This window comes from Lepisma saccharinum, chromosome 4 (assembly GCF_977018435.1).
Source record: "Lepisma saccharinum chromosome 4, izLepSacc3.1, whole genome shotgun sequence".
Lineage (NCBI taxonomy): Eukaryota > Metazoa > Arthropoda > Insecta > Zygentoma > Lepismatidae > Lepisma > Lepisma saccharinum.
In genome coordinates this window covers 65,790,132-65,804,005 of record NC_139232.1, presented here as the reverse complement: position 1 = coordinate 65,804,005, position 13,874 = coordinate 65,790,132, and the positions used below count along the sequence as shown (strand labels likewise).

The following is a 13,874-nucleotide window of genomic DNA, read 5'->3' as shown; positions in this document are numbered from 1 at the left end:
GGTTTTTTTTTAAATTAGAAGAAAAAACCACCATGAAAACCTATGACCTTACTTAGATTCATTACATTCTTAACAGGTCAATGCCTCAATATTCACACGCTCCCGTAAGTACGTCAATCTTCACACATACACTCAGGAATGTTTGGAATGCAAAGAATTCTTCTGACAAAACTATTGATTTGTCTGAGTAAAAACTAGCTTACATGAGAATTATTGCATGTGACGCAAGTTAGATTACCAAAAAATACTTCCTACACAGTAATTTATATATCACCGATGCCATCTAGTTGCAAATAAATGTACTTGGAGAACATGAAAGAAGTAAGTATCACTAGATGCTGCCATCTAGTTGCAAAAAATATACTTGTTAGAAAAAAGATTCATTACTCAATGATTTTATATACGAGTATCTTCCGGCAGTAATACGATTAGCTGAAGACATATGACTGAGCGCTCTCGAGTTCACGTAGCTAATTGCTAGGGCCCAAATATTACTAAAATATCTTAAACTTGTATATTTCTTATACCGCCATGATGTTACTGATTAGTTACAAGCACAAACAGTGTGAATAACAATGTCATTCATAACACTTGGAGGATATGAGAATATGCAAGTACGGTATCGGTTCAGATATAAATGGACCAAATGTATACTGGAGTATTTTGCAAAAATTTTTAAAATTGACTCATGAGAGACAATTATTTTTTACACTTAAAAAAAGTAATAGATTTCGCTTTAGTTATTTGAAAAAAAGTAAAATTTTAAAAAATTGGGTGTCATAGGAGAAATTATCTAAATCTTAGAACTTTTATACAATAAAATTGAAATTTAAGCTCTTGCGTAAAACAAATTTTCAGTTTTTTACACTTGGAAAATCAGCTAAAATCATGATTTTCAGTTAAATTACACTAAGAGAGCTCACTATAAAATTGTTAGATTTTGGGGGGGGGGTGTTTGCTCGTGCCCCCTTTTTAACTACTTATCATAATTTTTAATTTTCAATTTTGCTGTGATTCTAAGAAGTTTGCTTCTTCACAAAATTTTCTATGCAGAGATCAAGTGAAGAAACTAATGTAGCAGAATGTAGTGTAATAGGTTCAAGGTGGTTTCATTCTCTTTGTATTAGGAGATATTATACTTGTATCTGTCGAGTTCTTTGAGTGGGTACAAGTCCAATTCGGATTAAAGTATTTGAAAGGGGTAAAATATACCCCTGTACCACCCTGTATCAGTATTTGGGATTTTTCCTTCGTCCAGTTCAAGTAACCATCATTCATCCTTATAGTTGTGATTAGCCAATAGCGGAAGGAAGAATGGCTACGTAAAAAAGACAAAACTTCTGAAGGGAAGTCATCCATTTACTTCTTTTATTAGAAAATTCATTGAATTTTAAAATCAAATTTGAAGGAAATGTAGACTTAAAGGGAAATTCAAATGAAACCCTCAATTTGTTTTTGTTTCTCATCTAGTAGATTTCTGTATGTAGGGTTGCACAAGTTTGTTACACTCTAGCACAGATCTATTGCTGATCTACATATATTTTCAACTTTGAGTTAGTAACTTGATACCTCGAGAAGAATAAGTATTTGGTGTCCACATGCAGTTACTTATGAGCCTCTTCGAAGGCCTTTCCATCTATCTGCCTGCGAACTGAGTCGAATGTCGAACTTTCTCCTCCATTAGTAAACTTGATGATGTGGTAAGCATGCACATATATAATGAATTTTCATTTCCCAAAAATGTCTGTATGTTTTAGGCTGACAGAGGGCAAGAAAGCACTCCTCTCCACTGGTGCAAGTGCGTAGAGGAGGTGCCATCTTTAAAACGACAAAAATGACGTTTGGGATCTCACTTGATTAGCGTTGCAACCTTGAGGTCGTTTTGTAAGAGTTGAAACCTCATGAAAATTTGAGCTGTATACAGTCTGCCCTGCAATATTTATTGGACCTTTAACGTTTCATTTGACTCGTGTAATACAACAATCAGAGTTATCTATGTTGTAAGTAATCTCATTTGAATCGCACTAAGCCATCGGGAGCAAATAATGAAGAACAAAAACACTACTAAATCTTGTAAGCAGGTGAAAAACTACCATAGCAGACTTCTCGTCCACTTCACGGACAGTTTACAACAGATTCGACAAACAGGAGAGAACATGCCATTGTCTTATCATCTATCCACCTTGACATAATTTCTATCAGCACCTCAATCTCGAACCATTATTATCAAGCCATTGTATATAAACTCTTGATTTTCTTGACACTGGTAGATGTAAGAAAATGCGATTTGAAACGAGTAAATTGCAGAAACAAACAACAAAGTCGAATACTATTGTCAATATGATCAACTGTGCAATCTTCTCAATTATAACAGTTCTTCGTGTGTACGACTTCTAACTGCGAATAGGTACACTTGCTTCGAACAAACACTTTTTAGTGACACGGTTGCATGCACTCTCGTGTAAGCCGTACATATCTTTCAGCTCACATTTTCACACATCGATCGGTTAATTCAAGCTCAACGTCTACACGATGCAAGGTGATGATTTAACCCATTTCACGCATATTTTTCATTCGGGGAAAATGTGTGAATGAAAACCCTTCTCATTTATACACGAGCTTAGAAAGCCGTGCATCATGGGAATAATAGGTAAGATTAAGTAAGGAAATAACATAAGTTCAAATTTGCTTCTGCTGTGTATTCAGTTTTTGTTCTATCTTATCTTTCTGAGTGCACATTGAACATAAAAATTTCTTACGGTTCTTTTGAAATTTTGTTTTTTTAACGATTTTATGTAATAAATATTTTTCAGGAATTCTGAATATTTTAAAATTTTTTTGGGGCCTACATCAGGATTTTACGAGCCTAATTTAAGATTTTTAGAACTTATATTAGCATTTCAAAACCTATTTTAGGATTTGTAGAGCCTATTTTACGAACCTAAAAGCACACTTTCTAGAACCTTCATTTGGATGTAATTCTATCTATCTAATGACCTTCTTTTGCACAGTGTTCATCGTGATATTGTTCTCTGCGCACTTACAGAGGTGTCATGAATTAAAAGCAACTCCCTCAGATAAGTCTCTGCAGAGAATTGAACCTGGAATCGTCTCTACAAACACGAGAACTCTCTACGAGTTGGCAACATTGAATAGATGCATTGTCTCATGTATTTTCAGAAGCGTTTGTTTACCTCTAGGGTAGTGCCTTTGAAACAATTGATACCTGGTTCTCGGATTCAGTTACACCAATATGAATTGTCCGCAACGATGTACGAGCACTTAACACATATTTTGTAATCACTTGGTACCACTTTTTTCTATGTACTTTTGAATGTTGGTGTAGTTTACTGCAGGAACTTCCTTTGAAGTCTTTCCAATAACGTAACCATGACCGAGTATTCGTTGCAACTACATATTCTAAAAAATCTCAACAATAGACCAATTTGAAAGAACATCAAGATTGTAATTTCATGTGCCGAAGATACTATGATCGTCCTTTGACTTGTACAGCGCTAACTTGTATTAGAATGGTCCATTTACGAAGGCATATCGCGCAACTAATGACATCCCGTTGCTGTTCCATTGTTCTGTATTCGACAGACAAACGATGTTATGGTAATCATCATAAATTATGTAGTCTCTAATTGCGAAGTGAAGTAATCGATTTTGCCCGCTGTTTATGTCCATTTTTGCTCTTTAGTCTCTTGAAAATGAATTCCTTTGAGCCTAGAACGTTAGGTTAAAGTATTGGATACTTTTCATTGTTCTTTCGTACTGAATAACGATTAGATAATCATGACGCATCACTCGGACGATCTCTTGATAGGCGATCCGAACAAAGCTCCCACACACAAGCTAAGCTGCTTACGATGGAAAGATTATTTTAAAATTTATTTTCGCAAGTATGACGATTAACATGTGCCGATTATACAACAAATCTTTGGCGACAAGCAGTTCAAATGGATTGTGCATAATTCTAACAGGTATTTATTATTATACAATGTTATTTATCGCTGTTGTTGTACTTTTACTTAAAGCATTCTAAAGTTACAAAACGTTTAAGCGCTTAGATTACTTTAAGAAGTACTATTGCCAAGATTTGTAGAAATATCCAAAGAAATGAAAATTGATAAAAGTATGAACAAAGTGTTATGGTATTGAAATGAACATTTTCACAATTTTTCTTGCATTCTTTTACTCGTTAGTATAGTTTTTAGTATCCATGCACAAGTATAATGTAACTGCAGCCGATATTCAGTTGAGTATATAAATTAACACAGGTATACAATTGCTTCAAGGAGTCAATTGAGTAACCAAGTTGATCCTCACCTCACAAGTTTACAAAATATACTCTCCTTAAATTACATAGGCGGGAAAATTTCAGCTTTCAATACCTTCACGTTTTAGTTTCCCAAACGATACCTTCTGATGTATTGTGGGCATCGAAAGTTCATTCTGATTAGCATTATTTACATTAAGAATGTTCATAAAGAAATCGTCTACTGCGAATATAAATGTTATACTATATCCAATCTTTAAAGTTTGACGTGATATATTTATTAGACGTTTGTCACCATTGCGCTGAAAGTTTGTATCATTGCAAAGGTTGAAAGGTTGAAAATTCAGACAGTACAATTGCACGCAACACTAACTTTGATTTGAGAGTACCAGTATTCTATCTACCAGAGAGAACACTGCATTTTAGAAATGAGATAAGATAGCTTTTCTGTAATGGAGATGAAACAATTTCATTGTAAATTTGTCATTCCGTATCAAAGTAAAATAAATAAATTCAATCAATCAATTACTTGATTCCACTATTATTCAAACTTTTTATATGTTGACAAAAGTAAGAATCTAAGTCCACTACTAAATCTAAGCAGCTCAAATAAGTTTGAGGTTATAATCAAGGGGTCCCGGGTTCGATACCCGGTGAAGGCACATAGTGGTTCGAATCCCACTTTAAATTGTAGGTCCAGTCCCAATTAGCCTTTCTGTACATAAAGTGGACACAAATTCAATCAATCAATGACTGAGGTTAAAATGCAAATCGTAAATCTCATACTCAGATGGCGCTTGTGGTAGGTTTATGGAAATTGTCGTAAGATTTCATTGGCTCTTGAAGTTTGCAGTCTCGAGGCTGCTTCCTAATTTTGTAAATGAACCAGAAACACTCCCAATATATCAATATTGGTTGTATGTCGGCTTCATACGATAGTAGAGATGATGCATCCTAAATAAATCACAGTCAAATATCTCGATTTGTTTATAATTTGGAGATAGATCATTTGCATTCTCAATGGACGAAATATTGTCTCTCTTTTATAATCTTATTAAGAAAACACCAAACAAGTGAAGATTGTGATCTTGAAAACTTTTCGAAAAAGTATTGAAAATTGTGAATATTTTAGACAAAGTACACACCTCTTCGATTTTGCTAATTTTTAACATTGTTTGTAATAGAATGTTTGTGCAAGATTAAAATTCAGTTAGGTAATTATTCATGGGTAACATTATAGTATAGGGGAGACGGATTTCTTCAAATTTACAGGAGAAAGTACTTACGGAAATCATATTCTGTAGCGTTGTGGAAGTTCGTGAATGTAGTTTTGATCCATTTTAATGCGAATACATGTTGTTTTCTGCGAAAATCTCTGTCCGACACGCTGTCTCTGCTGCCGCCATTTGCTTTCTGCACGAGAGTACAATGTTCCTTGTGTTAAGATGATGTAAACCCATAGTCAGTGTTTCAAACTCGCCGTGTTTTCACTAGAACATGACGTGTCGAGTATTTTTTTTTAACTATGCTTGCCTAACCTAACTTAACCTAACCTAACCTTACGGAACATGGTTTTTGGGGCTAACGTCAATGGTTTTCGAGGTATTAGCATAATGTCAAATCCGGGCACGAAAGTAGGTATTTTCCGGTGAACGAGGTTGCAAGACTGCATAAATTGACAAAATATTCGCACAAAACATTCGCACAACGCGCCCTGAACCAGTACGCTATCGCCCGCCATAATGTGTTACTGAATCGAAATAATAAGTAACAGTAAGTACTCGTAAATGTAAAAAATTGACATCTTAGTTAGAAATGCGTTATTTCACCTTAGGAAATGTTCCGCATTCCAAAATAGTACGTTAGCAATGTAAAAAAGTGCGAAATATATGATTTATAGGTGTCTCCGCCATACTATAATAGTACCCATTCATGTAAGCGAGACAATAACTTTTAGCGACAGAAGTATGGAAAATCTCTTGTGTTTCATGAGGTTACAGATACGCACAAATTGAATATATGTTATTTCTTTCTAGCACTTTTTCTCTCATTGTTGGTCACTCACCAGGTGGTTTGTCAGACTGGTGGCTTGGAGAATGCCAGAACCATTTCCGGAGGACTCAACACCTTTGCGATCCAATTAGAGAAGGTACTGTTGAAATAAGCCTTAGATTAAGTTAATAAAAATCTGTACACTGAACTCAATAATTCCCTATGTACGATTGCATGTCTTATTTTGTTAGGTTAGTTCAATGACGTAGCTAGACATAAGCCTACCGGGCCCCAAGTATTCCCGAAATTATGTCAAATTACATTGTTCTACAATGCTATTTTCACAGAAACGAACACAGACCTTCTTAATTAGATTTCAGGGTGGTGTATTTGAAAATGTTTACTTGTTGTTGATTGGCTCTTGCTTGTTTTTCAGGGTGGTGTAACTGAAACGACTCTCAAATGTTGTATTGTATCGCCTATAGCCTAAGTATGGATCTTATCTTTCACAATAACCATAAAATAGCATAATCTTAATTGTTACCCGAAATTGCTTATGACGTAACAATCCCTAAGAGTGTATGTTTATTTTATTAAGTCTCTCTGAACGCTTCATGTTGACCAGGGCATTCACTTGTTTTTCTCAGCTGTCTCAAGCCTCTTAGGCATGTTTACAATGCATTGTGTTGTGCCATGCAAACCTCCTGAGCATTCAGGAACAGGTAACACTTCTGGTTTTAGAGTCAGCGGTTTGCATGGTAGCAATTATGATAATCACACGATTCGGGGATTCGGCATCGAGGAAGAGCTCGATGGCCAGGGAATATAGAGGTGAGACAAGCTGGGAAGTGACGGACTTTGGAGATTGAGTGGAGAGAGAGAAGGTGGTCAGCAAGGCAGTAGGTGAGGAGTAGAACAACGCTCTGGTCGACAAATAGGAGAGAAACTTACAGAGGACTTCGCTATTTTCATTCAGCTAAAGACTTCAGATAGACAGGTAATTATCCTACACCCAGCCATGATACAGGTTCAACGGTTCGCAAAACCCAACGAGTAACCATTGTCTTTTCAGTAGTTTAATTCCTTTGTGTAATTTGTACCTTTCGCATGCCAAGCGATAACTCGTTATGTCAATGACGAGTGGTCTCATCAAGAGGATGAATGATGAGTAGTTTACATCACCCCAGCAATTAATTGCAGAAACAACTGGTTCAGATCCCTTCATTCTATAGACTGACACGTGGTAGAGATGCGGGCCTTTTCATTTTTTTTTCAGAAAATGAAAAGAGTTGCAGTTAATTTTTAACCAGTTTAAATTCAACCCCACCCCAAATATTGACACATGGTCAAACCACACCCCAAAAATTTTGCTTATTTACTTAGTTTCTTTAGTATGTCCTTGCCATATTTCATTTTGAAAATACATAGGGTTTAAAGTTTTAAAATTAATGGGGGGAGAAGAATTTACTTGTGCCATGATAGATGTCGAGCTTTCACCTTGCTGATGAACTCGACGAAACATTAGATCAATTATTAGATATAGCACGAGGGACTACAAGTTTTAATTTAGATGTCAGCGGCCCAGCTGCAAGTTCCACCCCCAAGTTTAAACGTAGCCCAATCTTAACTAGACGCCTTCAGCGACAATTATTGGAAAAACAGAAATGTGAACCACAATTAGAGCAACAAGATCAGGATATTAGAGATTTAGACCAAACACAATTCGCAACCATGGCTCAGTCTCAGTTTGTCCCCCCAACTATTTTAGAGGGTATCCCATTTCAAGGGATAGCCGGGGAAGATGTTTCAAAATTCTTAGATAAAGTGGATAGCTTTACCATATTAAATGGATGGAACAATGCCCGTAAGCAGGAATTATTTCCAGCCCTTCTGGCCGGACCAGCGTTACGATGGTACCAGACTTGGAAAGATGGTACAGAAAATCAAGAAGTTTCTTACGAGGAGATACGAAAAAAAATTAAGGATGAATTTACAGGGTCCTTGGATCAATTCCAGATCGAGGAACAAATTCGATATAGATTACACAAGGAAACTGAGCCAGTTACGAATTATGTTCGGGACAAACAATTACTTCTACTTAAGGCAGACCCCAAAATGAGTGTTCAACAACAGATCAAACAGATCATATTAGGATTACAGGTGGATTACATGAAAGATATCCACCATAAAGAGTATGAGTCCGTGCATGGGTTACTTAAGGATTTAAAATCCTTTGAAAAACTTCAGTTCTTGATGAGGCAGCGCAAGCTGAAAGAACTGAGGTACGAAGATCAAAGGGATAGTTTATTCTCTCCTTTGCATAATACACCAACTTTTCCGCAACAGCAGCAGATTTTACTGCAGAGTAACAATCTGGTTGCTGGTGAGTCTGCGCAATCGCGACCCACTTCAGACATTGAGGCAAAATTCAAAGCCTTGCAAAAGGAGGTTGAGCAATTAAAATTATCTAATAATCCTCAAAATACCAAAGCTCAAGTCCAGGCTCAGGAAACTGGTCTGGAAGCGAGATTAGCCAGTCTCACTTTGAGATTGGATAGCATGGAGGATCAAAAACAGAACCCTGGCACCGACTCATCTACTCCAAAACAATTTAGAGAACCTTATTATAGGGATAGCTATCAGTCAGGTAATAATTATAGAGGCTCCTATCGGGGTAACAATAATAGACGACAATACAATAGGGGGTACAGGAATGGACGTAATAATAATGGTAACAACTCAGATCGCAATAGGCGATATGGTAATACCCAACAATGGCGAGGACGTGGAAACTTCCGTGGACAGAACTCGCGGGGTTCCTCGTCTTCAGCAGGGCGAGGCCAGGAAAACAGGGAAGAGCAACGAGGGAGACCACGCTGCTCTATTTGTAATTACCCTAATCACACAGCAGCCACTTGTTTTCAGAACACGGAGGCTTTAAACGAACAGTGACTGCCCATAGAAGAGACGTATGCGCAGATTTCGTTGGCAAACAAATATCAGTCTCTACTTTCCCCTATGAGGAATTAATTTATATTAACGCAGTGTTAGGGGGACAACGTCAGAGGTTTCTTGTGGATTCCGGAAGCCAAGTATCCGTCACCAGTGATCGAGGTATTCCTACAACTGACAAACGTTTTAAAATTCATACGGCCATAAGGGGAGTAGCAAAAGAACAAATTGAAATTAAAGAGATTGTCCTATTAACATTTGCAATAAACGGCCGTAATTTTACCCATCCTTTTCGGGTGATTCCAAATTTTGAACATGGGACAATCCTGGGAAATGATTTTTAAGAGCTCAAAAAGCAAACTTGGATTTTGATCAAAATCGACTCACTTTGAGGAGATTTGGTACTCCTCCGCGGAACCAGTTAAGGACGGAACACAGAAAAACCTTTGACGTTTCCATAAAAGTTGCTAGTCTGATCAGGGATTTATATGTGCCGGAATTTGTAACTTCCAGACAAATTAGAATTAAACCTAGATCTCATTTGTGCATTCCTGTCAAATTGACAAATTCTCGTAATCAGAATTTAACATATTTGGAACCAGATTTACAGTTTCAAATGGACACAGGCTTAATGGTGCCTCGAGCCATTGTAAATCCGGAGTCATTTTTAATTTGGATTACTAATCCAAATTCTTACAAAATTAAAATTAGGAAAGGGGCACGCTTAGGTACCGCAGAGGCATGGCAAAATCCAGTACCAGCTTCACGTCATACTACAGATGACGGAGGACCTAACGTTATGGTGACCAAGGAGACTGGCACCGTGACAAAACCAGTGCACGACATTACTAAATTTGACATTAATCCAGCATTGGAACCCGATCAGAAGTTGCAACTTAGACAATTATTAGAGGAGTATGTAGATGTATTTTCTTGGTCTGAGCAAGACATTGGTTGTGCCACTAATTATACGCATCGTATAAAGTTAAAGGACGATTCGGAATTTCACGTCCCAGCTTACCCTATACCAGTTCACCTGCGTAAGGAAATTAATCAGCAAATTGACAACTTGCTAGAAGCAGGGGTCATCAGTCCTACAACATCACCGTACAATTCACCAGTTTTTCTTGTTAAGAAGAAATCAGGAGCTTATCGCATGGTGCAAGATTTTCGATTGCTGAATGCCAGGTCCATTTTCGACGCAGTTTCAATTGGAAACATTTCAGAGATATTGCACAATATGGCCGGTAAGAGCTACTACTGTAGTGCTGATTTGAAACAAGGATTTTTTTAAATTCCATTAGCGGAAGAATCGAAAAAGTACACTGCTTTTACTATACCAGCCAGGGGACAATTTGCGATGAATTTTACACCTATGGGACATGTGACTTCTCCTGCGGCGATGACCCGATGTGTTCAGCTCGCTACAGCGGGTATGAATGACAATAACTTTGCCTTTTATATCGATGACATGTTTGTTTTTGCCAAGACATTTAAGGATATGTTGGTGAATTTAGAGAAAATGTTTCAATGTTTACGATCTGCCGGATTGAAACTGGCTGTACCTAAATGTTCATTTGGATACTATGAGACAATTGCCTTGGGCCACAATGTGGGCAAATATGGCTATCGTATAAGCGATAGAATACTGTCATCCATTAAGAATTATAAGGTTCCCACCACCACGAAGAAGGTTAAAATGTTTTTAGGTCTTTGCAGCTACGTGAGGAAATATGTCAAGAATTTTTCTGATATTGCATCACCATTACAGGGTTTAATTCGTAAGGGCAAGAAATTTACATGGGGTCCTGAACAACAATCAGCATTTGAGAAATTAAAGGAAGCTCTAATTACTGCACCTGTTTTGTTACCTTACGATCCAGCGAAGAACAACAAGGTTTTCACCGATGCTTCATCTCATGCGGTCAGTGGCGTATTAATGCAGCCCAATGCAGAAGGAGAGTACTTGCCATGTGCGTACTGCATTAGAACATTGACGGACACTGAAAAAAGATTGAGTGTTATTGAACAAGAACTAACGGAAATTTTATATGCTTTCAAATCATTTAGATTTTATCTTGTTGGGCGCAATTTTGATTTATATACGGACAATAAAGCTATTACGTACATTAGGACATCCCGTAATTTGAGCTCAAAGCTTCTTCGATGGAGCAACCTTTTGGAGGATTTTTCATTCACTCCTATCCATGTTAAAACTACGGAGAACATCGCCGATCCCCTCAGCAGAGAATGTGGAGAAAACGTAGAGGATGGCAACACTGAAGAGGACATTCCCGAACCCAGGACACTTACTTTATTTGATGCAACCACAGATGTCGCGGAACATCAGAGACAGGATTCATTTTTTGGCCAAATTATTAAAGTTTTGGAGGACCCAGACAGGGACGATGGAACATTACCTTTATACATCCAGAGGCAGGTCTATCATCATGTGTTGGAAGATGGATTATTATATAGACAGCAGAAATTAGGAGCTACTACCAAGAAATTATTACGCATTCCAATGACGTTACGTGATTCTGTGATTGAGACACTCCACGCTTCACCCATAGGAGGTTCTCATCTTGGATTTACCAAATGTTACAACGTTGCATTACCACGAATTTATTTTCCAAATATGAAGTTATTTATACAACGGAAAATTAAGGAATGTATTACATGCCAGCAGAATGAACGCCGTCCAGGTCTACCAGCAGGAGAACTGTGCACTTTTCCCGCACAGAAGCCATTTCAGCGGATTTGCCTGGACTTTTCAGGTCCATATCCTCCTTCATCCAATCTTCGTCATCGATACATAATCGCTGCAACAGATTTTGGGACGCGCTATTTAATAGCCAAACCAGTTGCAGATTGTACGGCCAGTACAGCAGCTGAATTTGTGTATGAGGAAATAGTGTTACGCTACGGAACCCCACAGGATATCTACACCGATCGCGGATCAGCATTTAAGTCTAAGCTTTTCCAGGAACTTGGCAATAAATTGGGAATAACAATCAAGTTTTCGCCAGTCGGCTTACATAACTCCATAGGTCTTTCTGAACGGAACCACGGTGTACTGCAGAGTATAATGAAGTGTTATGTTAATTCAAACCATACTGATTGGGTCCAATATTTACAGCCAAGTGTATTCAGTTATAACACTACGAGGAATCAGAATTTGCGGTATAGCCCATTCTTCTTAGTACATGGATTCCAACCTACTTTGCCCTGGGAACTTGCATTACACACACCAAGCTGTGAAAATGTGGAGAATGCTGTACGGTTCCGAGTATTGGAGAAAGCACGAACCAATGCTACGGATAATTTAGCGAAGCGACATGTTGAAGTAAAGAAGTATTATGATCAAAAGAGGAAACAGATCAAATTTCAACCAGGTGATAAAGTATTAATTTTTGACAGCACCCAGAAAATTGGAACCGCACGGTGCTTTTCAGGTATTTATAAAGGCCAAGCCACAGTTATCCGAGAAGAGAATCCTAATACGTACCTGGTGGAATTTCAAAACAAGCGCGGAAAGACATTAGTGGACTCTATTGCCGTCCAGAGACTCAAAAAATATTATGCGCCAGATGACGGTGAAGGCGAGGAAAACTTGGCAGGTGAAGGTGAAGATGAAGATCATCAAGAAGACAACGCGGACTCACGCATGGATAATGGTCACTAAAAATGAAAATTTATATAAGTAACAGGTTTAACATTTTTAATTTCACTTGCGTGACATAATAATAAGTTATAATAAAATAGCACTAATAATATTAACAATTAAAAGCAGACTTATTATTTAATAATGTGCTTTAGGCACAAAAGTTTTTTTTGCAGTATGTAATAATACTAGCTCAGCGAATACATCACTAGAATTTTATAGTTACTCTTCAGACGAAGGTATATGATTATATTAGCAAAGTTTATTTTTAAGCGCCAGTTATGAGAATATTTATATTATACGAATATGTAGACGTCGACGTCAAGATTTTATTGCGCTCTACTAACAAGTATTTTCCTTCGGATATTGGATAGCTACCGATAATCCTGGAAATCCATTCTGCCATCGCAGAATGATTATGAGTAAACCACAACGGTTTTAGTTTCTAACTTTGCCACAATAATATGCTAAGCATATTTTAGAATGAGTAGAGAGAATTAAAGATTCTTCAAGTTTTAGTGATGTTAGTATTTTAATGCATTTAAAGATTGCATAAATAATAATTATTATTTTATTTCAGGTAGTCAGGAGTAAATCAGTCTCAATTTTTCCTTTACCTTGTACCTCAGTACGGTTCGATTGATTTTAAGTATTTAAACATAAAGTTAACACCTGAAATTAAATAAGATAAGTTTGCAGTAAAATTTAAAAGAAGATAAGTTAAACAGTGCTAATAAATTTAGAGAATAAATAAATTATATTAAATAAATAAATTACGCAGATAATTTGAGCCTAGAGTCAGAAATAATTAAAAGTTGAGTTAAAATATTTACTAATTAGACTAGGCAGGCTTAAAGTACGTGTTAGCTTTGAAGAACTGTTTGTTTTGATTGCCTAAGCAACATGAAAATCATTGCGATTTTAGTTATTTTAAACGGATTACTTCCACACGTAAAAGCTTCTAATTTTATTTATCTGTTGAAC

General features: G+C 37.0%; 1 protein-coding gene across 3 annotated transcripts in view; it reads left to right on the top strand.

Annotated features, from left to right (window-relative positions):
* The first annotated feature begins 2,462 nt into the window (after nucleotides 1-2,462).
* LOC145986532 (serine proteinase inhibitor 2.4-like) overlaps nucleotides 2,463-13,874 on the top strand; it is a 38,870-nt gene continuing 27,458 nt past the window's right edge. For 2 of the 3 annotated variants that reach the window (XM_083120652.1, XM_083120651.1), the window contains exons 1-2: nucleotides 3,797-3,986; nucleotides 6,319-6,431. In XM_083120652.1, the coding sequence (XP_082976778.1) occupies nucleotides 3,908-3,986; nucleotides 6,319-6,431 (192 nt within the window). In that variant the 5' untranslated portion in view covers nucleotides 3,797-3,907. Of the gene's footprint in view, nucleotides 2,651-3,796; nucleotides 3,987-6,318; nucleotides 6,432-13,874 lie in introns of those variants that run through there. The other variant, XM_083120653.1, reaches the window with a different exon arrangement.